A 27,590-nucleotide genomic window follows, 5' to 3' on the forward strand; every position below is an offset into this window, starting at 1 on the left:
CTAAACGTTATTTATCATCTCATAAACTAACAACAAACAAATTTCACAGAGCCCAAACTTCACTTAGGCACAAAGGACGGAAAAGAGTTTTACAGAAATCGCAAAAGAACTTTCGAACCTTAGGATGCCTCAGGATCACAAAAGAAAAGAGCATTCAAACCCAAAATATAATATCAACCAAAAGAAGAACACAAACACAAAAATCTACAACAGATTGGAAGCTCCATAGAAACCAACTTGAAAAAATAATACAAACTATAAGTGGGGAAAAAGAAAGAACTAACTTGTTAGAAAAAAGCAGCCCGAAAACACAGAAATCATAGCATTGGATACCAAGTAAACAGCTGAAAAAAAAAAGTATAAAACAAATTAGTCCATACGTTAAAAAAAAAAATAGAATAGAAATAGAAATAATATACATATATATGGAGAAAAGAAAGGACCCAATGAAATTCAGAGAGAAGAATCGTAAAATGGAGAGAACAGGCAATAGCGTGTGAAAATGGAGAAGAAGGAAGAAATATCCACCTAAATTGAGGACAAGTGGGTGCATCACTGTAGCTTGCAATTTATTTATTTTTTTTGCAGACGGCGTCGTTTTTATTCCAGAGATGAAAAAAAATTTTGCTACAGTGTGTGAAAATGGAAGAGCAAACGGCGTCATTTTTGCTCCAGAGATTAAAAAAAAAAAAAAAAAAAAAGGTTGCTACAGTGTGTGAAAATGGAAAAATCTATTGTTCTTTCTACAGTGACTAATATTGTCCTTTTTATATAGTAGTGACATCTTCTCGGGGTTTTGCACATATGGCACATTCTGTTCTAACGGAGTCCACATTACTAACAATAGAAGCCCAAAATTAGGAGCTTCAAAAGTGGGCTGCAAACTAGTCCATAAAAATTTAGGAATTAAACAACGGAAATTTTCGTATCTACGTCATTACGAAATAAATATTCAAGATTTACTATGTGATTTTTATAATCCAAATACTACTTTGTGTTATGGTTAATATTTTGGAAAATACTATATACCCTATTTAGACTCCATATAATCTTTGTAACTGAAGTTAATTTTAATTACTCAAGTATTAAATTGGTAATTTATTGTTGTTTCTAAGTAAAACTTCATTGGCCAAAACCATAACACATACTTTTTTTTGGGGGGGGGGGGGGGGGGGGGGGGATTTTTTTTTTTTTTTTTTTTTTTTTTAAATTTTTTTTTTTTTTTTTTTTTCACTTCTTCTTCTTCTTCTTCTTCTTTTTTTTTCCCTTTTTTCCCCCCTTGAATCCATCAAGCATAAATGTTCTCTTGTTGCAAAAACACATGATTTTTTGTTCAGGACTCAATAATCTTCTAATTCACTATATAATAATCCATCTAGATACGCATAATTTGCAGAAACATATGTTCATATGCTATCTATTATTATTTATAAAATTTTGGTAAGTTGCGTATTTGATGCCTCATATATAGCTCACAATTGATTGTTCCGTATGAATGATGTGATTTACATTTTTTTTTATTTTACTATATTTTTAAAAGTATATTTTGAATAAAATTAATGACAAAGTAATTGTTTAAACTATATCAAATATATGTAAGGGGTGTAATTATATCAAATGCACACTAATTTAGTCACACAGAGATGTTGAGTGAGACAAGCCAATGAATTGACACGGCTCGCGAGCTGAGCTCGACGCTCTCAACGCTTCTCATTTAATACCCTTATGTACATTCAATCTATTCACAAAATGCACAGAATTTAGACACGCCCAATTTATCCATCCAAAAAAAATAAAAATAAAAATAAAAAACTATCATATTCTATGTTCTGTAAAAGCTATTTCTATGTTCTGTATTATAATAAAGGTTATAATTAACAAAGAAAATTAAAAAAAAAAATATTCACCTCAGAATCAACTCTAGAAAGTCAAAGGCATTTTGGCGTGTAAGCAATCCATGTTTCAAGATTGAGTAAGCTCTTGCTCTCTAATTTAATGGAAAATTTGAAAATTTTCAAGTTTCCTTCCAAGACTTTCAAGGTGAACAATGTGTTGGATAAGTACAACTTGAGACTGAATTATAAATAAAGAGTAGATTTTTCAAGAGAAATTGCGAATAAAATTCAACATTTATTTTTATTGATACTTTACCTTCAACTTTCTCTACAGTTCAAACAGCGATTAGAATTTTTTCCTTCATTTTCAATCCTTTTGCTTTATTGGACTCCTTGTAGGCACAGTGTACAGACAGTTCTTGTTCCCTTGTCTGTTGGGATACATCTCACGATTTATCTCCCTCGCAAAACTCTAGGGGCGGGGTGGTAAGGGCCCTCAAGGTTGGAGTTCAACCTTTTTTTTTTTTTTTTTTTTTTTAATGGGGGGGGGGGGGTGTTTTTTTTTTTTTTTTTTTTTTTTTTTTTTTTTTTTTTATTTTTTTTTTTTTTTTTTTTCTAAATGGGCGAGGGGATAGCCAAATATTTCGTCAGTTCTTTTATCAGGATTAATTTGTACAATTTTTTTTTCTTTTTCATGTTTTAAATGAATCCCAAATTTAGCATCTATTAGCATAGTAGTCCAATTCAAAACCAGCTAAAAAGTCGACTTTTAGACTTTTAAACTTGTCCGAACAGCCTCTTATCAAGATAGCTCAAATTTCTCTCATTTTCTTTCCCATTTATTTTTGCTTTCGCAACATAGTGAAAATAATAGGCAGGGGACCTATAATGATGATCCCACATAGAGTTGTTTCTTTTTATTTTGGGCCATGGTTTTTTTATTGTCCATACGAACGAATAATAGAAAGGAGTTAATGTTTTCCCTGAAATATCGAGCATCTTTGAATCTTTGATAGAGAAATTGCATGCATAACATAATAATTATATGTTTTATTTATTTTTAGGGTCTGTTTGATTGTAAGATAGAATTAAATTGAATTGAAAGCAAATTTCAAGGAATTGAATTGTCCAGAAATTTTATTTTTCTGAGAATTATAAATTATTGTGTTTGATTAGTATAATTTTTCAAGTAAAAATGTTAAAATAAAAGTATTTTTTGGTATTCGTTTGGCTCTCTTTGACATGAAAATTGTTAATTAAAGGGATAGATTTTACTGGTATTGGGGATGAAACTTGTTTCCATTGCAAAAAAAAAAAAAAAAAACTTCTATTTTTTGATATTTTGTTTGACTTTGTTTTACATGAAAATTTTCAATTAAAAGGAAATATTTTTTTACAATAATTTTTAGAATTTGTTAACTTTGCCAACCACGGAAAACCAATTGCCACCTATAAAAACCAAGAAAATTTCAAATTAAAAAAAAAAAAAAAAAAGGAACTTGAATTCCATGAAAAATATACCCATCAAACATCTTAAAAATTGAAAAATGTAGTTAAAATTTCATTTTCCATGAAAAATTTTGGTGTATCAAACACACTTATTTCATATATTTTTTACTAAGAACTACAATTGAGATCCTTATCAAGAAAAAGTTTCCATACGCTCGAGTAAGATGACATATGAACTTCACTATTAGCATAAATTGTCAATTTTTCTTCTTTATCACTCTATTTGCTTGTTTGGTGAGTGTTTAAAAATAATTTAAATTATAATTTTATTGAGCAAAATACTAGGAACTTATCCAAGAATTTAGAACCACACGATTCATCAAAAATAAGAAAACAAAGCTTGAATTTATTTGGTCCTAATCGGAAAGCTATATCTGTATTCATTATTATAACTTATGTTATTCAATAAGTAATCAAGACAACCAAAAATTATTTAATCGAATAAGAGTTGGCCTTTTGGTTTGTAAACAAGCCAATTTCAAGATTAAGCAGATATTTTACTATCTTATTTAATACAAATAAAATTTCAAGTTTCCTTCTATTTTTAAATTGAGCTACACTTAAAAAAATAAATAAATAAATTAGTTGAGTTTTTTTTTTTCACTAAATAATTATAATTCCTAGGCACATTATTAAAGGAGACATTACTTTTAAAATAAAAAAGTTGCATGAGACATTTTCTATTTAAAAATTATAATTACTAATTTTCTTTCCCTTTGTTACCAAACAAGGGAGGGAAAAGTTATATATCATTTTCCATCCTCTCGTTTTTACCTTATCCTATCAAGGACGAAGTTTGGTACTTGTAATAAAATAGATATCGAGATAAGTCAAATTTTCTTTTATGCTTTACAAAACATAGCATAACAAAGTGACAATAGATAAGAGACCTTATTATGATCCCCACTTACATTTGTGTACATGGTTTGCTTTTATTTTGGGCCCTACTTTTTTATTGTAAATGGGTATCAATACAGAAAACGAGACGTCTCGTTCATGAAATGTAGAGCATCTTTGAAAATTTTTATTCAACTTTTTTTCACAAACTTTTTGATTGATACTGATAGTGAGACGTCTTGTTCATGGAATATCGAGCACCTCTAATAATCTTTATATAACTATATTTCACTTACTTTTTGACTATGAACCAAAATTAGGGTGACAATAGTTCGTTAACAAAATCTAAACAAATTTAAATTGACAATCGATTATTTGAATTATTTTTTATTTGATTTCTTCACGAGTGCACTAGTCATCACTTCTTAATTGTTATCAATTAGTGTCAACTTCATTTATCTTTTTTATATATTTTTATTTAGGATAAATAGTACAAAAATGTCTTCACCTTTTATTTTTTAACATTTTCATTCCTATTTTCACATTTTATTGTCCAAAATGTCTTTTTCATCCATTTTCCAATTAAAAAAGGAATTTACCCTCCTATGCAAATTTAAAAAAAAAAAAATGAAATGAAAGGATAAAAATTAATTGCAACAACGGTCCCAAAATTTCAAAAAATTACAAATTAATCATAAATATATAATTAAAAATCAAAATCAAAACAAAAATAAAAAATCATTCATCTTTTTTCTTGTTGCACCATGGGAGCTTGTTGGTAAACCTTGTAGTTTTATAATCATTCTTCAAAACTGTCAGTGCCATTTTTAAACTAAGGGTTCTTGATTTCTTTTAGCTTTTGTTTTTACCCATTTCAAGAATCTTGTAAATCTAGCAACTTATTGTGAAATTTTTGTGTGGTTCTTTAATTGCAATAGGGTAGATTTTGTTACCATTCTCCTTGTTCAATTTTGATAAAAATTGAATCATTTTACTGTTTGAACTATGAGCCCTTAATTCCGAAGCTACCTAAAACCTTACAAACTCATTTGTTTAAGCCTGTGTTCAGCGGAAATCACGCCTCTACTTTCGTTTAAAAACCATTTTTCTTGTATGATTCTTTATTTAGAATCAGATCTTGGATTTTGCCTGATTTGATGGGAATCGAATCACATAGTCAGGAAATGGAATTTGCAGGTAAGTCTAAACCCTTTAATCAACCTTCAAATATTTCTGAAATTGTTAGTAAATTGGCCAATTTGCCAAAGTGCGTAAGTTTAGATCCATTGGTGTTTTTAATATAGCTGAAAACCTGTACCAGAGTCGCAGTCACCAGCAATTTTTCCACAATACTGCACAATCCTTTGCTGAAGAGAGCATCAGTGATGCCACCGAGGAGACTGGGTTTGATTTCGAGAAAATCCATTCGCAATCTGCTGAGACACGAAAAGAAGGGAATGAGTTTGGGCTTAGCGTGCTTTCAACTTTGAAATTAGCATATGCTAAGCTCCAAGAAGCTCACATCCCTTCCAATTTTGGAAAGATTGGAGCTGCTGATGAGCAGGTGGACGAAGATGATGAATGATTTTTATTTTTATTTTTAGTTTTGATTTTTAATTATATATTTACGATTAATTTGTAATTTTTTAAAATTTTGGGACTATTATTGTAATTAACTTTTTACCCTGTCATTTCATTTCTTTTTGTTTTATTTGCATAAGAAGGTAAAATCATCTCTTTACTAGAAAAATATATGAAAATGACATTTTACGCAGTAAAATGTGAAAATAATGATAAAAATGTCCAAAAATATGAATATTTTATACAATGACATTGAAAGGTAAGAACGTTCTGTACTATTTACCTTTTTGGTTCTGATTTTATTTATTAGAATCACACTTCCCTAAGGGCCTGTCCAGATTTCAATAGTAATAATAAAAATTGATTTTTTGACCATTAGAGAAAAAGTGAATTATATTTATGAGTGAAGAAGTAAAAAATGAGAGTAATGCTATTCGTAGTCGTTCACTGCGGTAGTCGTCCTTCGTGACATACACATGGTAAGTAATTATTTGATTTATTAATATGGTAGTTTTTTTATTCATTAATGCATCAAATAACTATCTGTCATGTGTATGTCACATAGGGCGATTGACGGATTGCAAATAGCATTATTCAAAAAATGATGGCTAATTTAGAAAAGTAACGATAAAAAATATGAAAAGTCAAAACCAAACAGGCGCTAAGTTTGGTATCAGGTACATTGAACCTGGACACACAAATATTTGCCTATAAAACCCCTTTTGTATCAAACGTTTTCCACGGCAATTCATCGTGAGTAACAGCCCCTATACTTCCACTAATTTCTCTTCTTTTTGTACAAAAATGGCTCCGACAATTGCGGTGTCCTCCGCCTACACGAAGCAGCAATACCGAGTCGCCGCTGTTTCTGACGACGCCGAGGTGTTGAAGAAAAGAAACGAGGAGTTGGAGAAGGAACTGAAAAGGAGTCTAGAGAGGGAGGAGAAAATGAAGCAGGAATTACAAAGAACATACGAGCGGCTGAGAGTGGCGGAAGAGGCGGAGGAGCGGCTTTGTTCACAGCTCGGAGAGCTCGAGGCGGAGGCGCTCAATCAAGCCCGGGATTACAGGACCCGTACGATGTCGTTAATGGAACAACTTTATTCCGCACAGAAACTTCTACGGGAAGCTTCAATTTCTCTCCCCAATCCTCAGTTATGCTGCTTAAATTCACCAGTGCTTAAAAGTGACTTTTAATTACTTTTTTATACTGTGAAAATAAGCAGTTAAATATGGTGCTCGATCTTCAGTAAGGCTAAACATGCTTAAATTCCACTTTCTTTATATATATATAAGTTTGAGATTCTGTAATCGGAATTTTTTTTTTTTTGGGGGGTGAGTTTCCCTCTGTGTGGCTGAATTGGAGTTGTGCATTGAGTTGTTTTTTCTATGTGGAAACGGAAGATTTTTGTGATATTTATTTCTGTTCATAATTTACTCCCTTCTGTATCATTCTTTTCTTTTTCTTAAGATTAAAAATTTGAAATCTAAAAGTGGGAGAAATGGGTAATGCTTACTGATTTACCTTTTAATTGAGAATATTAGGATTGGACTCCTCGATATTTAAGGATTATTATTTAGCCTGAGCCATTTTTTTCGTTATAATGTATTTTTAAATAGTATATTGATGAAAAATATGTAGTTAAAAAATAAAGAAAAATTTTGAATTTACGTGTAATATTATTTTATTGAAAAATATTTGATTGAAATAATGTTAAATCATTGTTTAAGAATATATATATATATTTTTTTTTTTTCAAATATGGCTCAAACATGACTTAGCCATCTTTTATTAAAAGTGAAATTTTGAAATTCTAACATATTTCAATTAATAAAAGATTTATTCTACATGTACACCCAAAATCTTTGTTGTGTATAGCAAAATTCTTTTAGTTGAATTGGAGATAAATATCAAGTGGTTCAACAATTTCGTACTCTAAGGATTCGTTTGATTGCAAAGATGGAATTGAATTGAATTGAAAATGAATTTTAGGGAGTTGAATTGTCTAGAAATTGTTTTTCTAAGAATTGTAAATTATTTTGTTTGATTGAGATAATTTTTCATGTAAAAATTGTTGAAATAAAAGTGTTTTTTGATCTTCATTTAACTTTATTTTATATGAAAATTGGGATAAATTTTATTGGTATCGGGGATGAAATTTATTTTCATTACCAACACACACACAAAAAAACAAAAATTTCAAGAAAATTATCTATCTTTTGGTGTTCGTTTCTCTTTGTTTTCCATTAAAATTGCCATTTAAAGGGAAATATTTTTTTTACCATAATTATTAAAATTTATTTCCGTTGCCAACAATAAAAAAAATCGAAACAAAATATAAAAAAATTCTACAATAATCGAGAATTCCAATTCTCACCATTTTAGTGAGAATTGGAATTCAAGGAAAACATAAAAATTAGCTTAGGTGGCATAAAAGATGGAATTAGAATTCTAGAAAAAATTTTGTTAATCAAACAACAAAAAATTGGAAAAATGAAATTTGATTTCCATTTTTCATAGAATTAAGGTACAATCAAACATAACCTAACTTCAAGTCATGTTAAAATTATGTACATTTTCAATGTTTAAGTTGACCGTTCATGAAAGGACTCAAATTGACATATTTAAATAATTTGGAGATCCAAAACAAGTGATTGCAAAGACTAATTATAACATGGAAAGTTTGCGGGACTTAAACCCGATTCCCCTTTTTGATTTTACATATCACGAAAAAGATTTTACTCAATTCCTTGGATAAAAAATTGAAAAAATGGTGAACTTAAGCCACCTGTTTGACAATCATTATTAAAAAAAAAAAAAAAAATTGTTTACGTCCTTATTTTTAATCAAACATTCATACAATAAAAAATTCTGCATAAAAATTTAAAATTTTTTCCTACTTTTTAACTATATATTTCCTAAAAAATAAATATTGAAAACACTGTTTGTCGAAAACAAAGGTTGTCAAACAGGGGTTAAAAATTCTTCATTCTTAGCCATTTTACCACAATCTTACCACTCTCTTTTTATTTCATTGGTCAAAATTGAAAGAGCATTACACATTATTTTAAAATACGTTATAAGTGATGTAAAAGTAATATTTAATATCAATTTGAAGCAAGATTTGGTGAGTTTTGAATGATATGCATAAAATATAATTTAGCATAGAAATTTAAGAGAAAAAAAATTATACTCTCAAAATTCAATTTTTATCATTCAATTTTTTTGTAACGATGAAATATTATAAATGAGCAATTTTTTTATATTACATTTGATACATAAAAATTAATTGTTAATACATAAATTTAAACATCCATTAAAAATTTTAGATACATGAATATAAATAAATTCATTTATAATAACTCCAAATTTACTTAGCCCCTGTTTGGGAGCCATTTTTAAGAAAATTAGTAGAAAAATTATGACCGTTGAAATGCCAGGCACGAACCACGATAGAGATAAACAGTCAAAAAGTGCAGCTGAAATTTGAAATTAACGGTCAAAACTCTCATTCTTCTCCCTTGAAAATGGCTCCCAAACAGGGGCTTAATTTAAAATTCATCAAGTGAAAATCTATTAAATCTAAATTAATGCGAATGTTAGTTAACTGAGACAGTACAGAAAGGGAAAGTTCAAACCCGCAACAAGCTTAAATCAAGCCTAGCTGTAGAATGGTAGGTCGAGGCTGGCTCACTCATTTTGACACTCCTGCCGCATCTTGTGCAAATCACCCCAAACGAGCCCTTTTACTTTATTATACTTATTTCAACAATCAGCCACAAAAGGGAAAAATTAAAACTACCAATTAAAGACCACAAGGCCTGATGCTTTGCATCTCTACTTCAGCAACAATGTACTTCTCTATGGCATTTTTTTGGTTTCACTGGAGGATCATCTCCATGGCATTAACTAATTATGCAACAATTTACATCAGCTAATAGGATAAAAACCAGCGAAGATTTTAGGATAATTTCAACACAATGACGATTTGTTCAGGTAATAAATTTGATCGAGCAATCAAGAAAAGATCTTGAAATTGATGTCATCACCTGCCTAAAGTTCAATGCCATTTTTACTACTTTAAGGGCAGGTCTTAAGTAATTTAATCTGCTCCTTTATCCAATAGAAATACAAATATTCCATGCTCCATAGTCCCTTCTTTGTTCTAAAATGAACATAAAATAATAATGAAATTCGTTTAAGAAAGCATAGTATCTAAACTCGGGAGACTCAAGCCATTGTAAGCCAGAAGTGACGCGATTAGGAATAATTTCTAATTCCGATTCTAAAACCTCAACCCATGTTATTGCATAATAAGAGTTCAATTAGATAACTGCTAAACCGTAAGAATAATTTGGGGAAAATGTCGATCATAAAATAACTTGTACCAAGTCGAAAATGCAAGTATATGACAATATTTCATCATGCAACATGGTAACATAACAAAATTGTCGTCTCTTCATTTAGAAGAATGGAAACTATTTCATAATTAAACAAGCATATTTAAGGAATGGTTTCTAGCAATAATTCAATGGCTACCTCTTCGCCTTTCTTTCAGCTCTGGATCCCTGCAGACACAAAAGCAAATCACAATTTCAACGTTTTCAAGTATCAAATTGTACATAGTTTTATGGGTAAACCATGGCTAATACCTCTCTATATGATCAAGAATAAGGAGTCTTGGTCCAGGAGGTATTTTCACATCTCTGAGAGCACTGTAATCACAACGGCAAATTAAAAGGAATTGGTGACATGCACAAGCCCGATACAATTATTCAAACAATTAATAAGCCTCCATTTGGCAAGCAATTTATAAGTGGTTTTGTAGATCGAGTCAAAGTCAAAACATTAATTTCAATCACACATTCAGAGATACTACTCATATTATCCAAACATTTGGTGAAATCCACTACTATTCCTATTTATAAGCCATTTATAAAATTTGCCAAATAGAGGCTAAGTTAGTTACTTTGTTTACGAATATGTCATTTTCTTCTTAGTTTCAAGTACAAAAGTTGCTTGAAAGTAACTCTTACCTTATTGCCCAAATAAGTAAGTATTTTCAAGATCAATAATAAGATGTATTTATATTAAAAATTGCATTTCACTTAAAAAGTAAATTACTTGTAAGTTAACCTTTTAAGCTTAGCAAACAGGCTCTAAGCCTAATACTTACCTATCATTCAGCAATGGCAAAGTGCTGTCAGTCAACAATCCTTTCTTAAAATTCTTCTCATAATTCTGCAAGCCAAGGCAGCTCAGCATGGATCTTGTTTTCAAATAATTCACATCTTCAGTTGGTGGTTGTGAGAACTTCTGTCCTAACTGCATCAACCAATATTTAAATTTTGGGAACAATAGAAAATAGAGAGATTCAAAAAGAAAAATCTATTATTGTGATGATCTGGAAGAAATCCACTATCCGTCTCAAGACCTTAATTACATGTAAAAAATTGGTACAAGATCATGGAACAGAAGTCTTCAAACTACGCAAATTTTTTGACTAGATTTAGCATGTTTGCATCCCAGATTATATTTAGTAAACCTGGGGAGATTCAAAAAGAAAAATCTATTATTGTGATGATCTGGAAGAAATCCATTATCCGTCTCAAGACCTTAATTACATGTAAAAAATTGGTATAAGATCATGGAACATAAGTCTTCAAACTACGCAAATTTTTTGACTAGATTTAGCATGCTTGCATCCCAGATTATATTTAGTAAACCTGGGACATAAATTCAATTAGAAGCCAGGATTTCCTCCACTTAACGATCACCTGAAAAAGGCCGCCTTGAACGAGTGCAAAGAAAAGACCAGAAGTAGCAGCATTTGCTGCCTGATTTGGCCCACCCATCCCAGTAACTAATGAGAACATGGCCCCAGAACCAAAAGCTGCAACCATACTGTAAGAATTGAAAGCAGTCAACCATCAATTTTTAAGAAAGACAGCAAACACAGCTAGAAGGATTGAAGAAATGACAATGTAATAGAACATCATCAAAATATAGAAGGCTTAAATGTAGATGTTTTTGTAAGGAGAAATCATAAAAGCAACCGATAAAGGAGGAATATTCAGATTGAAAACATATCATGCAAAAACTTCAGGGTGTGTATACTGAGGTCAATCGTGTATGTGAGACAAGCTTACAAATTTTCCAACTACCACGATTGACTAGGTCATTCCCCTCCTAATACATAGACAAACTTCAGACACACATAAAAGTTCTGTTCCCATGATAAAATCACTTGGATCAAAAGCTCCTTACTTTCCCTCTTCTCTTATTTCCTCTTTCTTTTGAAGGTTACCTCTTCTACTCTTGAAGACATATATTGGTTGTTAGTATATAGTAGCCTGTGGACATACACCTGTTGATATGTTATAAAAGTTAAGGAAGAAGATGCAAGGTGGTGGGTTGGATCTTCGGAAACCACCACGGAATTAAACTTTGGCTAGCATATCTGGGTGAGTAGCAATTGCATTTCAACAGGAAAAAGATAAATCTATGACAAAAAGCACAAAAAAGGGAAGATCCACAAACATACACTTATATCATTCCAAGGATAAATATGCTCTTTCAGGGAACCCATTTGAAGCTGCTAAGTGCTAAGCATATTGCAGTATCCCTGATTTTAAAATCTTGTTTAATAAAGCAGACATTAATGTGAGCCTAGTGAGATAAAACTAATACAGAACATGACAGAAACAGACCAGCAATGTTCTATGTAGCCTAAAGAAAATAAAACAAGAGAGGCAGACTCCAGATATAGCACTTCTAAATAAATCTGATCATACTATCTCATGAAGAGTAATAGCATTTTAGATGGGAGTGAAGAGGAGAAGCTACGGTGGCAGCTTTACAGTCATTTTGTACCAAAGTGTTCAAGTAACATTTACGTTTTTCAATGACTGTTCTAGTCACTCCTTTAAAGTTCTACGATATCAAACACAACCACTAGGTCCACTACATGCAATTGCTGAAGTTTCATGAGAAAATGGAAATATTTTTATCAGGCATTGTCAAGATGTCGTCTTTGGAAAAATGCATGAACGCCCATAGATGAACATATACAGGACTACCATCCAGGAAGTACATAGATACTTGGTCATGTGACCACATTAACCAAGAATTACATTGAAAATAGTTATATGAGAACTTTATAGGTTAATGTCAAAGTGAAAAATCATACACAAAATAATCTATATGTTCACAAAATAGTTAATTTCTTAAAGGCACAGAGAGAAGGAGACACAGGAAAAATGAGAACTTTATTGTGCACAAAATGTCTAATTTTTTTTTTTTGGTAAATAAGGTGTCGATACACAGAGTTGAACTCTCTTTATTTAACACTCCTTTTTCTTTCTCTTGTCTCTAGTTGCACGTGCATGCACATTGGAAGTACAAATGGGCAATGCATTGAGTAAGCTTACCTAGATTGAACATCCTCCTTGCCTCTCAATCTTTTCATGACACACGAAATGCCAGCATTGACACCTGTCATGACAGCAAAATTGCGGGCTTGTATCAAGGGACCTCCTGCAAGAGCCTGCAGGCAAAATCAGAGAGTAAGACTTTTTTTATCCCCCGAAAAAACCAGAGTATCTGAGTAAGACTTTGTTATCACTTCTCATATATCTAACTGAACACACACACACACACACATTGATTACAGAAAGTGGTGTACTAAACACAGCAAAAGTTAAAATCTTCGGAGTAAACGATTTAATTTAATGGCTTCATGAATAAGTAATAACACATCTTCAACAAAGGTTATCTGAAAATTACAACTCCTCAAAACTTTCCACAAAAAATATCAAAAGTGTGTAATCCAAGAACAAGCATCACAAGAATTTGGCATAGGTAGTTAGAACTCAATCTCTTAAGTAATTCAATCCAAAAGGTTGAAGATCATAAAATTATGGATCTATTACCAATCCCTAATTGAGAATCGCACTACTGTAGAAACAGCAAAATTGAAAGCGGAACTCGAGATAAAGTGACAGTCTTTAAGGCTTAACAATACCAAATGCCCAAAACCCAGAAACATGAGCTAACCCAAACCGTCAAGATTCATTCCAAACCAATATGTATATACACAATTAAGAAAATATCTATTACACACAAATAAATATATAAAGCAGCAAGAGTGCAAAGAGAAACCGGAACTTAAGAGAGTGACAGTCTTCAAGGCTTAATTTATTACACAGAAATAAAAATTAATCGAGGGCAAATAGAACAATGGAAGAGATAGACCTGGGCTTGTTTAAGAGACGCCATGGCTTCGGGGTTCAAGTTGACACCCTCAGTCGGAGGCGTAAACAGGGAGGTGGAGTCACCAGTCAAAGTTCCCATGAAGGCTCCGATGGCGGCACCCTGGGCGGCGCTGGTGGTGGTGACGACGGCGGCCTCCACAGGTAACGACTGCTTGGCCAACCAACCCTTGAACACACTCTCCAGTTCCTTGAACTTGGCCTGCACCACTGCAATCGGATTCTGCTCCCTCTGGCCCATAATTCCGCCGGCCTTCGTTGGAATTTCCATCACCATAACTCCTTGCTTACTTTCACCCATAATTTCGTGAAGATTCTTTGAAATTTGATTCAATTTGTGTTGAAACTGTGGAAAGTTGTAGCCTTGAGCATATAGTGAGAGGTTTAGATATGATAAAGGAAATGGATAACATATATTTTACTGCCAAAATTACCCCTAAAACCCATAAAAAAGGGTTATGAGCTTGCTTTGCAAATGGACAAACTCAGATATTTGCCCTAATTTGAAAATTCACTTCCATTTACCCTTTTTTTCTTTCATTCATATTTTTTCAAAAATCGAGATAAGTAACATATAGTCCAGAGGTAAGGGTTGGTCAAAGGGGTGGCAATGGGCCAAGCCCTATTGCCAACGAGCTGGGCTTGAGGTTCATTTTGAACGAGTCGTGCTTATGCTTTGCTCGTTATTCGTGGCCAAGCTCATGATTTTCTTTTTAAATCCTCGTCCTTTGAGTAGGCAAAATTAAAAATTATACATGAACAATTCGTTACGTATATAAATTTTTTGAAAAATTAAAAATAATATTATGAAATAATAAAATTTATTAAAATGATTAAATATATCATTAACCTGACGATACGCAATTTCTACATGCTTATCTTGCAGTCAGAAATAAGTATTTTGCTAATCCTTCATGCATATTTATGCTTCCAAAGCATCTTCTTTTTGCCTGTTAATTATTTAATAGCTTTGCCAATTGATTTCTTTGGATGTTCAAGCAATTCTCCATGTCAAATAATTCTTCTCTGGAGAATTTTAAGGGGTAGTGATGGAGCTTAATTTAATTGTTGGAAATGAGTTATCTTATCTTTGCTCAACATATCTTAGAAATGGCCATTGGCACACACCATGTATTTGGCAAAAATTCATTGTCTTGGTCTCTCTCATTCAAAGGCACTTTTAATCATCATCTTTATTATTCGAAGCAAGTTCTAAGACATCACATTTTTTTAAGGCGAGTCATAGCTCATTGATTTTTTATCATTACAAGTAGCATTCTATAAGTCCTCATTCCTTGAATAAAGGAAAAAAATGTATCTTGGACTCATTTTCCTTGAATAAAAGGAAGAGGCAAATTTACTAGACGTGTGTATCCTTGCAAAATGAGCATTTCCTGACCTTACTTATGAGATGTTTATTTCTCGCCTTTCTCTATCATCGAGTTTAGCTGTAAGCCCTCCTCTATCTAAAGCTGGTTATACGACTCAATAGTTGGAAAGCTATTTGTAGGATGTTTATTTTCCCGTCTCGCCAGATTTTTATTCCTGACTTTGTGAGATGTTTATTCCTCGTCTTTCACTATCGTCGAGCTTAATTGTAAGCCCTCGTCTACCTAAAACCGCTTATAAGACTTTGATAGTTCGAGAGCTATTTGTGGGATGTTTGTTCTCCTGTCTCGCCAGATGCTTATTCCTGGCTTTGCGAGATGTTTATTTCTTGTCGCTCACTATCGTCGAGTTTAGCTGTAAGTTCTCGTCTATCTGAGATCGCTTATAAGTCTCCGATACTTCGAGAGCTATTCGTCGGATGTTTATTCTCCACCCCTCCAAATGCTTACTCCTGACTTTGCGAGATGTTTATTCTTCGCCTCTCACTATCGTCGAGCCTAGCTGTAAGGCCTCGTCTATCCGAGACCGCTTATAAGATTTCGATAGTTTAAGAGCTATTCGCTGGATGTTTATTCTCCGTCTCGTCAGATGCTTATTCTTGGCTTCATAAGATGATTATCCCTCGTCCTTTACTATCGTTGAGCCCAGCTATAAGACCTCGTCTATTTGAGGCCTGCTTATAAGTTTCCGATAGTTTGAAATGAGCCACCAGTTCGATATTTATTCCTCACTCTACAAGATTCCTCATCGTATGAGTTATTGCATTATAGCCGCATTTATCTTCGAAAAGCTCATAAGCCCTCTACATTACAGCTATCTATCTTTTAGAGTTTTGTTTCTTCATCAGCTATATCCATCTACTTATCTAGAGAGTTTACATTATCCTCGATATGGATGAACCATCCACCATGTAAGGATGTCATTCATCGCTTCGTAAAGAGATGGTGGACCCACCTTTTTACCTACGAGGACGAAGCCTTCCATGGTTGGATCAACCACCATGAAGAAAGCCCTTGCACAGAAGAGTAAACCCCTTAAAAAGAGGTAAAAATAAAAATAAGTTTCGACAAGGAAAAATGTGATGCCTCTCACGAGGAGCCACCCCTTGTTACCTTAGAAGTTAATCCCTTCCATGGATAGACCAACCTTGGAGAAAGCCCTTGATATGGATGCGCTATCTCCTTGTAAGGATGTCAGTTTATCATAACTATACATATTCAGAGCATGGCCTCTACTACTCACATCTAGAGCACCACCTCTGTTGTTTATATTCATCTTAGCGTCAACCTCTAAATACATTTAGTTATGTTCAGTTTAGAGTCAACCTCTACATCGTATCATCACAACTACTCATATTCAGAGTATCGTCTCTACAACTATATATAGCTTCTGCTACTTATGTATTCAACTTCGTCTTTGCATCAATTTCATCACAATGACTTATATTTCAAGTCCACATATTATATAAATATTCAACTAGAGAGACTATTGTGATTATTGTTAGTATATATTATATTATTGCTGCCAAGTATACATGTCACATCACTGTTAGCATGCTTTATGGCCCATGACACTATTTTCATTACAGACAATACATATGTTATGTTATCATCATTTTCATTTTATTATCAATATATTGCTAAGTTACAAGTAATTTTTACAATTATAATTTTATTTTTTTTACTTTTAAATAACTTTAAGCGATTTTTTTTACATATATTTATGAAATTAACACTTTTACTCTTGAATTAACCCCCTCAATTAATTATTATTTAAACGGTTAGTAAACATTTTGATTGATATTATTTTTTGGTCATCCAAATAGTTACTATATATATCTTTTACGTACATATATAAAAATAATGTTTTTATTTATTAACAAATGAATATATTTATTTTTCGAGAAATGAGTTTTTATTATCATTTCATTTTTATCATGAAATGATTCTAATCTTAATATGTTAGATTGTGCTTCAAAATTTACATAATCTATCAAATATAATCTTTAAAATTAATTTTTATAAAGTAATATGTTTTTATGATTTTTTTTTAATAAAGTAATAATGGAAAATAATACTCGAACCTCTATAATTGTTATGGAGGCTCAAGCATGAGCCTCCATGTAACGAAGGCTCCATAATGGAGGCTCATGTCTTAAGCCTCCATACTTATGGAGGCTCAAGACATGAGCCTCCATAACATATTATATTATAAAAATTTAATTATTTTTTATTTTTTTAGTACTATTATATTTCACCTTCCAAAAAAAAATCATAAAAATATATTACTTTATAAAAATTAAATTTGATAGATTATGTAATTTTGAAAGACAATCTAACATATTAAGATTAGAATTATTTCATGATAAAAATGAAATGGTAATAAAAACTAATTTCTCGAAAAATAAATATATTCAATTGTTAACATGTTTGATCTTCATTTTTTTAAATTTATTTTTTTCAAACATATTTTCAATCATATATTTATGGAATTCACATTTTTGCACTTGAATTAACCCCCTCAATAAATTATTATTTAAACGGTTCGTAAACATTTTGATTGATATTATTTTTTGATCATCCAAATGGTTACTATATACCTTTTACACACATATATAAAAATAATGTTTTTATTTAAACTTACTTATATACTCAAAAATAAACTTTCTAAAGATACATGGTTGATAGTTTGAGAAAATGGTGAAAGAGATAGTATGGAGAAATAGAGAAGCATGGTTGTAGCGTGTAAAAATGGAGAAAGAGTAAACCTCCATTGTTTTATGTATTTTTATTTTAAGAGTATTAAAAAAATTAAGTTGATTAAATGAAATTAAATTATTGTACTGAGAGCCAATGAAGGAAAAAGAAAATCAAAAAATGCACGTTGGAGCCTCCGTAATTACGGAGGCTCATGCTTGAGCCTCCCATGGAGACTTCCAGAATTTTGAAAAAATAAATATATTCATTTGTTAACATGTTTGGTCTTCATTTTTTAAAATTTATTTTTCTTCAAACATATTTTCAATCATATATTTATGGAATTTACACTTTTGGTCTTGAATTAGTGTGGAGAAATAGAGAGGCATAACTGTAACGTGTAAAAATTGAGAAAGAGTAAATAGGACTCTACGACATAATCCCCCACGTCGCGTAAATTGAGGAAAAGCAACAAAATCACTGTATCAAACACGTAAGATAAACGATATCGTTGCTTTCTCTCAATAAAAAAAAAGTTACAGTGAGACAAAATGGAAGAATCTACTGTTCTTTCTACAGTAGTGAAATATTGCCCTTTTATATAGTAGTGATATATATATGATTTCATTCATAACCAAGGAATGTTAAAAATTCTTAACCAAACCTCCTCTCCCGTCTCTTGCACTCTTTATATTTTGTCCAACCGTTGACTTAATCGATTGGATCATTTTCTCGACCGGCAGCCTTTGCCTTCTAAAGGGGTGCTCAGTGTGCAGGTGATGTTTACGTGGAGGGGACGGGGTCAAAATTTTGTTGGTGCATTTTTTGGGGTCAAGAGAAGGAAATCTTTTTTCACCGTAAATTAATTCTGCAATTAAATTTATTTAGTTAAAATTTGCTGTAAGGGTTAAACTAGTTGCACAGCCCTATTCCCTGTTTGGACAAGGGCTTATCCCCACAGCATAACTCTTTACTGTAAAGAAATATGAGTATTGAAAATCAATGGTTCGTACAGCATGAAGTGTGTAGAGAGTCTAGCTCTCGGTCAGTCGCGCATTTGAATTTTTTTGAGATTAAAATTAAATAGAAAAATATTATAATTTCTAGTGTGCAAGGGCCAAATCTTGTTTGTCATTATTTATCACAATAATTACAGAGAAAGACTAATTCAGTTTAAAGTTCTAAATCCAACTTATAAAAATGTAATTAAATGATAATAATTATAAATATGTAATGAAAATTAATATTAATTTAATTCAACTTATAAATCGTTTCTAAGTCTGTATCGGCTAAATAACTAGCCACCATTGGTTTAACAAAAAGATGAAGCTTAATTTCAAAACAATCGGACTCTTTTTCACAAATTCTCCGTGAATATGGTATACAAAGAAAGAAGAAATCGTAACACAAACGAGAACTGAGGACTTAGGGTATCATCAAAAGCAAATGTAAAAAAGATTCTCATAGGACTTTCGGCTATGGTGATTGATCACATTTGGCTTCTCCTTCTGATCGTCCACCGTTCCACCAGAACCGTCGTCGGAATCAATGCAACAATCAATTGTCGATTGTGGGTTCGGGCCATGATGGATGTAATTTGTCTCAAACCCATGTCATTTATCCAAATTACATTATTCGATTTTGTGTTTGTGAAATGTTACGCATCGAGATTCTTTGCACGCAATGTGTTTGATAAATGAACTCATTCCTAATTGAAATAATGCATGCAAATTGCAAATTGATAGACGAGTTATTGATCTATGTTTTAATCTCCATTTATCAACTGAGTTATTCAATTTGTGGATATAGATTACTATCAGAAATTAGAGAACAAGAATCTGATTTGATTGTTTTTGTTGAAAACAATTTAATTATAAGAAATTTTTCCCTTTTCCAAGTTTATCCTATTCAACAGTCTGATTTGATTGGTTTTGTTGAAAACAATTTAAATATAAGAAATTTGTCCATTTTCCACAGTTTAACCTATTCAACAAAGTGTATGAGCGGGTTTATAAGAACTGTGCACGAATTAGGACTCTGATAAGCATATTTTGCTCCATTCATTCATGAGATGATAGAGCGGGTTTATAAAAATTGTGCGCTTATTAGGACTCTGATAAGCATATTTTACTCCATTCATTCATGAGATGATAAGTGTATGCAAATGTAATTATTTCCCGAAATGGAAATATAATATATGATTTTGGATGGACAGGATAAATCGAAAAATGGTGTTCTTGCTGTACAGACACTAAGAATCAATATAATGGCATAAGCTCTTTTGGCGTTGACTTTGATCATGCTCAGTTTTCTCATTGCTGTGTTGATGATGAGTGGTGGCAACAACCGCCCCAATAAGGTGGTTTACGGCAACAAAAACGAGCTTGGATTCTCCCTAAAGTTCTTCTCCATATTGGTATGCTTCTTGGTGGCATTCTTGCTTAATGTGCAATCAATAAGGCACTATAGCCATGCAAGTATACTCATCAATGTGCCTAATTACAAGAAGATAATGGCTTCAAGTTTTGATGATCATAACAACGATTATTGTGTGACGCCAGAGTACGTAGGGAGAATGGTGAGTAGGGGGAGTTATTTTTGGTCATTAGGCCCTATGGCATTTTACTTTTCGTTTCCTTTTTCTTGTAGATTTTTGGACCAATTCCAATATTTTTGGGTTGTCTTGTTGTGGTTTTCTTGCTGTACTTTTTGGATGTGAGTTTTACGCCCGAAGAAGAGGGCCATCGCCACCACCAGCAGGAGGACGAGGAGACAGCATGTTGAAATGGCGGGATTAATCAATAAGTAATAGTTTAGTCGTGAATTAACAGATAATTAGAGGAAAATTTGGAATCTGTACATGTTGAATTGAATTGAATTGAATTGCTCTTTGACTTTAATAGCCGTGTTTTCCTTTCTATTATTGCATAAATAACTGATTGACTAAAAAAGAAGGACGTGTAAAATGTTTATTCGTTGTCGTATCCAATCTAAAGTAGCAAAATTGCAACCTAGTTTGGTACGTTTGAATGGAAATAACTGGAAATGATAAGAGAAGGAAGATACATGAAGTGTTTGTTTGCTTATTTGTCCATCCCATGTACCCCACATATCGAACAATTAGACTCTGCTTTTTCAGTTTTGCTTCTACTAATCTACTGTAGCATATGGGGTTGTAGTTGTGTATAGCTCTTGCAAAAATTCTTACGCTGTACATTTAAAGATTAATTTTCAAAAAATAAGGGGATTTTGTTTCGTTTTCACAAATCAGGTGTTAGTTAGGTTTTAATAATTAAAATTAGTAAAAATTTAATTACAACTAATCTACATACCCAACACCCCACATTCATCCTACTCCCTTTGCCCTCTCCTGCGAAGGAACTAATGAAGTTTCATTTAGACCCCCACACTGTGAACAGAGAAAAAGAATGAAAACTATTGTAGACCCTAAGCTGAGACCCAGATATTGAACAACACGCCAAGGAACAGACGATTGAAACCGGAGATCGCCATCTCTGACCCTTGAATTTCTGGCTGAAACCATCATATACAATTAATTTTTGAAATAAAGCATGATTATATGTAGATTTGTTGAAAATTTTATGTAAAAAATGTTTGCATATGATAAATAACACATGAAATGCAAAAATATTCCGGGTTTTAATGGTAGAGATTGCCAGACATTTCTAGCTGCTTGTGACTAAAGAAGTCGTCTGGATTTATTTGGATCATTGGGTCGTCTGGAAATCCAAATTAATATTTCATTAATATTTAATTTAATTGTTTATTTAAATATTTAAATAATTGTTTTAATTTTTTATGTATATTATTTTTTAATATTTATTTATTTTAGTTATCTAATTTAATTGTTTATTTAAATATTTCATGAATTATATTAATTGTTTATGTATATTGTTTATTTAATATTTAATTACTTAGTTTAATTATTTATTTTAATTACTTATTTAATACTTAATTTAATTATTTATTTAAATATTTCATTAATTATTTTAATTGGTTACGTATATTATTTATTTAATATTTAATTACTTATTTTAATTGTTTATTTAATATCAAAAGTAATTGTTTATTTTAATATTTCACTAATTATTTTAATTTGTTTATGTACATTATTTATTTAATACGTAATTAGTTGTTTAATTTATTTATTTCAGTTATTTGATTTATTTGTTTATTTAAATATTTCATTAATTACCTTAATTATTTATGTATATTATATATTTAATATTTAATCAGTTATTTAATTTATTTATGTTAATTACTTATTTTAATTGTTTATTTAATATTTAATTTACTTGTTTATTTAAATATTACATTAATTATTTTAATTGTTTATGTGTATTATTTTATTTAATATCTAATTACTTATTTTAATTGTTTATTTAATATTTAATTTAATTGTTTATTTAAATATTTATTTAATATTTAGTTACTTATTTCAATTATTTATTTTAATAGTTTATTGAATATTTGATTTTGTTGACAAAAAATAAAATTTCGCTTTTTATAATTTCATTTTTTAATATTTCTTTACGTTTATTTCTTTTATACCATTATCTCTTGATTCTTGCATATAGTAGTTATACTTCGATTAGTTTAATTTTCAAATATTATACTTCATCCATTATCTTTTGTATAAGGTTCTAACATTTGAAATTTTACAATATGGAATACCATTTGAACGATGTCGTTAAACGGATCCTCGAAAAAGTTACATCGAATTGTAACTTTGCTAGCTTTGCGTTGGTATGAATACAACGGTGATCCTTAGTAAATTGTGTATTATTTTATTAAAGAATGTAAATATTGTTTGCTTCATCATGACTCGTGTTGTAATGTAATAATCGTATGCGTAATTTTGAGCATATTTTGAAAATTTTATCGATAATTCGATAATAGTTAACTAACGATTGAAGTAAAAAATTTCATATTAAATAAAAATATTGAAATACTACGATTTCAAACTATCAATTTAAATTTAACATATAATGTCAAATGCAACGACTTGTACAAAATAGTAAATATTATGTAACGGACATCATATGAAAACAGTAAGTAAAAATTAAGGCCCTGATTGAGCCCCATTTTTACCTCATTAAAATGAAAAATATGATCGTTATCTATCACATCAAGCCACTATTTTTGAATTTATATCTCTTATGTGGGGCCCATAATGGCTCTATTTTTCATTCTCATTCTACAAATAATGTGGCTCAAACGGACTCTAAATTTTATTACATGTCCGTTGAATTGTTATGTAGAAGAATCTAACTTGTACAAAATTGACGAGTAAGTCCTGTTACGCTGCACCTACCGCACTTACGAGGTTGAATTTTTTTTTTCCGATAGATGGTATTCTAGACATACGTCTATGTTCGGGAGTACGTGGTCTGACTTCGAGTGGCAACAAATTATTCAGTGGGAGAATGTGGTGGAAATTCTCTATGTATGGCCACTGCCACTATATACGTAAATGGAAAGCTCTCTAACTGAAACTTTCTACACATGCCTGTGTTATCATTCAAGGCCACAATATATCCGATATTATGTCCACATCTTACAGAGAAGCGTTAATGATCTATTGTTTCATACATACCTTTCTCGCCACCTCGAGAGTCTTAAAGAGTTTATCTTCTTGAATCGGAGTTAGCACATTTGTGCAACTCTGTGATTTCTTGTGTTGGTCATAAAATCACTGCTGCAGCTTGTTATGAATGTGATTAATCATTGCAAAAATTGGTAACTCCCGACCCTTCTTGAATAATGCATTGAGCGACTCTGTGTTATTGAATGTTATCATGTTGTATCGACGTCCTAAAAATGTGATCGTACTCGATTCTTATCTCTATGAGATAATCCCATGCAGCATTATCGACTCCCTGAACAGTAATATAAGAATCGGAAATAACATATTTTAGTTCGGGCATTTGTGATTTACTTTCTATTTTGACTATGATCTTTTTAAACTCTTCAAAACTGTAAACTTTTGCAACTCTTCTAAATAATGCAATGATACCACTGTCTCGATACTTAGTCTTCAGGTTGCCCGAAATATAGTACATACAATGACCATGATGTGCCTCGAGAAGACTTCAACGATACTATTTATTATTGACTGCCTCCGGTCAGTTATGAATGTAAGTTTATCGACGTTCCCAATTACTTCCTTCAATTTCATGAAAAACCAACACTTCGCTAGATCATTGGTGGTATTGGTCCGCAATATGTATAGATTTGTTTGTGGTGATCCTCTGTGATCAAATACGTGTTTATTGTAATTAATTATGTACTGGTTGTGACTTGATCATATACAGTCACAATTAAGATTGACTTGGTCACAGATAGGTACACTAAAAATCTTAGTCACATCAAAGATAAATTTGATCATAGTTAGTCACAGAAAACAAGTTAGCGACTTTGTTACATATGATCACAAATTAGATGGTTATAGATTGTCACACTAAAAATTAATTTTGTCACAGTTAGTCACATATGACACATATCTATTTAAAAAAATCTGATCGTAGATAACATAATACCCAAAATGTTGTCGCTGCTGCCACCACACGGATCAAGTCTAATATACTGTTATCCATAATCCAATTTCTTATTGAACAATCGACTACTTGTAAATGACTTCAAGCAAAGAATATTGCCAATGATCTATTAATTTATTTTGACATTAATATTAGTGTTCAGATTCTTTTCCAACGCCATAATTATAGTAAATTAATTAAATGTGTGGGTTCTTTTTCTTTTCTACAATTATTAATTTATCCACTGGTGAGTCTTGACATCATTTCAAACAATTAATTTTCTTGTTTTATTTGAAATAATCTTGTCTTTTTCTAGCCCATTAGTCATTTTCTTTTCTTAATTGAATCCTAAACGCCTTTGTTGAATCCTAGCATACGCTATTGTTCCTGATTGTAGAGTTAATACTAATTTTCAATTTTTGAAATTGTTTTACAGGTCAGGTGGGGCGTGGAAGGATACTATTAATTGAAATATTATTAATTTGGAGGGGATAATTAATTTCAGTTAATTATATAATATTAAATGAAATTAACACGTGAATTTTGAAATAGTTTGACAAGTTAACTTTAAAATGTAATTATTATGTGTAGGAGTTTTGTATTGTTTCCTTCCACAAAAGACTACATTATTGCTGTTGAGCCCAAGTTGCAGAACGGTGAAGGGAATTCAAATTTAAACTGGGCCTTGTTTTGGGCTGAAACAGTAGTTGCATTGAATGTGGATAGGGATTCCGTTGCCGGCCAGCCGGCTGGTTCTCTGCCTAATACTGCCAACAAATGGTCAATTATAGATAAAATGATCGCCACAAAAATTATGTTGAATTAATGATCCAAGGAACCCAAAATTTCCTTTCGCACAAGATGACTTTTGGGGCAGGCGAATGATACTCCTATAACATCTTCTAACTTCCATCCGCACGTTTTGGCATGTCAGGTTCATTAGGAAAAAGATGTCATTTTGAACTTTCAAACTTGCCAATAGTTTTTTAAGTATTTCAAGAATCATACCGATTAGACTAATAGCCTATTTGGGAGTGATTTTTTGACCGTTATTTCATTATTTTCGTCGTCATATTTGACTTCTTCTATGGCAGGTGAACTCCACTTTTTCCTAACGGCCAAAAAATCAATTCTCAAAATGACTCTCAAACTGGCTCTAAATTAGATTAGATTGAACCTAAAATCGAAAAATAAAAATCGATTTAAAAAGAAATATCAAAACTAGTTGGTTGGGTGACACTTAATCAAAAACATGTTTTACTACTTCAACCACTTACATATTTTAGATTAGTGTTTGCGTTTGTAAATAGTAACCACAGTTTTGGCTCTATCTTTTACTTCAATGTGCTGAGAAAACACGATGTTCTTGCTTCGAATATGCTGCTCTGGACCTTGGATGCACTGCACTGAGTACGTGCCGATTTACCTCTGTTTTAGCTTATTATGTTTGATTCTAATGTACAGTTGGTACACAAGGGATTCCCCTTTGAAAAATTTATTCTGTAATGTTAATAAAATTCTACTCGTAGTTTATTAAAATCATATAGAATAAACTACCAAGATTGTACGATGAAGTGTTACTTTAATGGTCGACTGACTACATCCCTCACAATTGAAATATTTTGTCAAGAAGACGAACATTTTTACTATAAATGTACAAATTAAGTTGATTGGATTCGATATAATTTTAAAAAATAAAGACCCGTTTGACTTGCTACGAGTCACAATGTCGTGGTATAACACAACACAATTTGGCAATAATTTAGAGCCAACTCTGAACACAAGTGGAATTGAATCCTTACTTCGGCGACTGGACCATGCTCCTTTTTTATTTATTTATTTATTTTTTTTGGGTGCAAACTTGATACAAATTTATGCCTTTATTTCGGTGAGATACATAATTTAACGTGCTCAACCATCCATCGTACTTTTTCTGACAAAAAGAAAATATAAATATTTTCCCAAAATATTTCAACCATACCATGTGGAAAATAAATACAACGGTAAAAGTTGCAATAGAATCATCAAAATTACGAGAATCCTAATGAAAATTGAATAATGCTATTCCAACAGATTCCTTTGCACAGATGTTGAACAGGTAATAAAAAATTAATAATGGACACATCAATGAACAGTAGAAATTGTTTGAAAAACGGGACAAATTTGGCAGACCATAGCAGTGTGTCACGGAGACACTTTCTCCGTGACACACTGCCGGTCATGTAGCAGTGTGTCACGGAGACACTTTCTCCGTGACACACTGCCGGTCATGTAGCAGTGTGTCACGGAGACACTTTCTCCGTGACACACTGCCGGTCATGTAGCAGTGTGTCACGGAGACACTTTCTCCGTGACACACTGCCGGTCATGTAGCAGTGTGTCACGGAGACACTTTCTCCGTGACACACTGCCGGTCATGTAGCAGTGTGTCACGGAGACACTTTCTCCGTGACACACTGCCCCACACTCTCCGTGACAGTGTGTCACGGAGACACTTACACACTTTTTTTTTCATTTTTTTCTATTTTATTGTTGTTCGAGGATGTGGTTTTGTAAACAAAAATAAAAATATAATTTACGATCAATTGTATACTTTTTTAAGTTCGTCTTCTATATTGGGTGTGTCCCTTGAAATGAAGAACATATCTGTTGGAAGTAAATGTCAAAACGAACAGATGTACCTATTCAAAGACTTTTGAAAATAAAATTCTCTTTCGGGGGCGTTGCCCCCAAGCCCCCACGGGGGACGCTGCCCCCTCGACCCCCGCGACCTGACCGGGCAGGTCGATCCCCGTTGCGCAGCGGCAAACACTAGTCGGGGCGGCAAATCATTGAAAAGTTTTGAAATGTTTATAGATAGTTTGGTGTAAATTTTCAGCTTGCAAGTTGCAATGCATATAATCCTGAGAATTTTT

General features: G+C 31.9%; 4 protein-coding genes, 1 long non-coding RNA gene and 1 pseudogene across 6 annotated transcripts in view; 3 read left to right on the forward strand and 3 right to left on the reverse strand.

Moving 5' to 3' along the window:
• Positions 1–5,028: 5,028 nt before the first annotated feature.
• Positions 5,029–5,832, forward strand: LOC111404997. 2 transcript variants are annotated; one of them, XR_002704721.1, is made up of 2 exons: positions 5,029–5,378; positions 5,503–5,832. XR_002704721.1 is itself a non-coding variant. In XM_023033717.1 (2 exons), exons 1-2 carry the CDS (start codon positions 5,339–5,341, stop codon positions 5,764–5,766), a joined length of 321 nt encoding a protein of 106 aa, XP_022889485.1. In that variant the 5' UTR covers positions 5,029–5,338; the 3' UTR covers positions 5,767–5,832. The 2 variants fall into 2 exon arrangements, 1 of the variants encoding a protein (XP_022889485.1); XM_023033717.1 differs by having other exon boundaries at positions 5,486–5,832.
• A 655-nt stretch (positions 5,833–6,487) lies between these two features.
• On the forward strand, positions 6,488–7,178 carry LOC111404235 (protein RESPONSE TO LOW SULFUR 3-like). The gene has a single exon (XM_023033028.1). It carries the CDS (start codon positions 6,567–6,569, stop codon positions 6,957–6,959), a length of 393 nt encoding a protein of 130 aa, XP_022888796.1. The 5' UTR covers positions 6,488–6,566; the 3' UTR covers positions 6,960–7,178.
• Positions 7,179–10,116: 2,938 nt separating this feature from the next.
• On the reverse strand, positions 10,117–14,561 carry LOC111404236. Its single transcript, XM_023033029.1, has 6 exons — positions 14,017–14,561; positions 13,194–13,309; positions 11,541–11,667; positions 10,940–11,088; positions 10,416–10,478; positions 10,117–10,331 (listed from the first exon to the last, which is right to left on the reverse strand). The coding sequence occupies exons 1-6, from the start codon at positions 14,332–14,334 to the stop codon at positions 10,292–10,294; spliced, it is 813 nt and encodes a 270-aa protein (XP_022888797.1). The 5' UTR covers positions 14,335–14,561; the 3' UTR covers positions 10,117–10,291.
• Positions 11,135–11,540, reverse strand: LOC111404237. Its single transcript, XR_002704670.1, has 2 exons — positions 11,490–11,540; positions 11,135–11,308 (listed from the first exon to the last, which is right to left on the reverse strand). It is a non-coding gene; the product is annotated as an uncharacterized LOC111404237 (long non-coding RNA).
• Positions 14,562–19,103: 4,542 nt separating the features above from the next.
• LOC111404812 lies at positions 19,104–20,987 on the forward strand (annotated as a pseudogene).
• A 4,975-nt stretch (positions 20,988–25,962) lies between these two features.
• The window catches only part of LOC111404813 (protein FAR1-RELATED SEQUENCE 5-like), a 3,709-nt gene continuing 2,081 nt past the window's right edge, over positions 25,963–27,590 (reverse strand). The window contains exons 3-4 of the mRNA XM_023033564.1: positions 26,657–26,716; positions 25,963–26,076 (exon numbers count right to left, since the gene is read on the reverse strand). Coding sequence (XP_022889332.1) covers positions 25,963–26,076; positions 26,657–26,716 — 174 coding nt within the window. The remainder of the gene's footprint in view (positions 26,077–26,656; positions 26,717–27,590) is intronic.

The sequence above is a fragment of the Olea europaea genome, chromosome 11, assembly GCF_002742605.1.
Source record: "Olea europaea var. sylvestris chromosome 11, O_europaea_v1, whole genome shotgun sequence".
NCBI lineage: Eukaryota > Viridiplantae > Streptophyta > Magnoliopsida > Lamiales > Oleaceae > Olea > Olea europaea.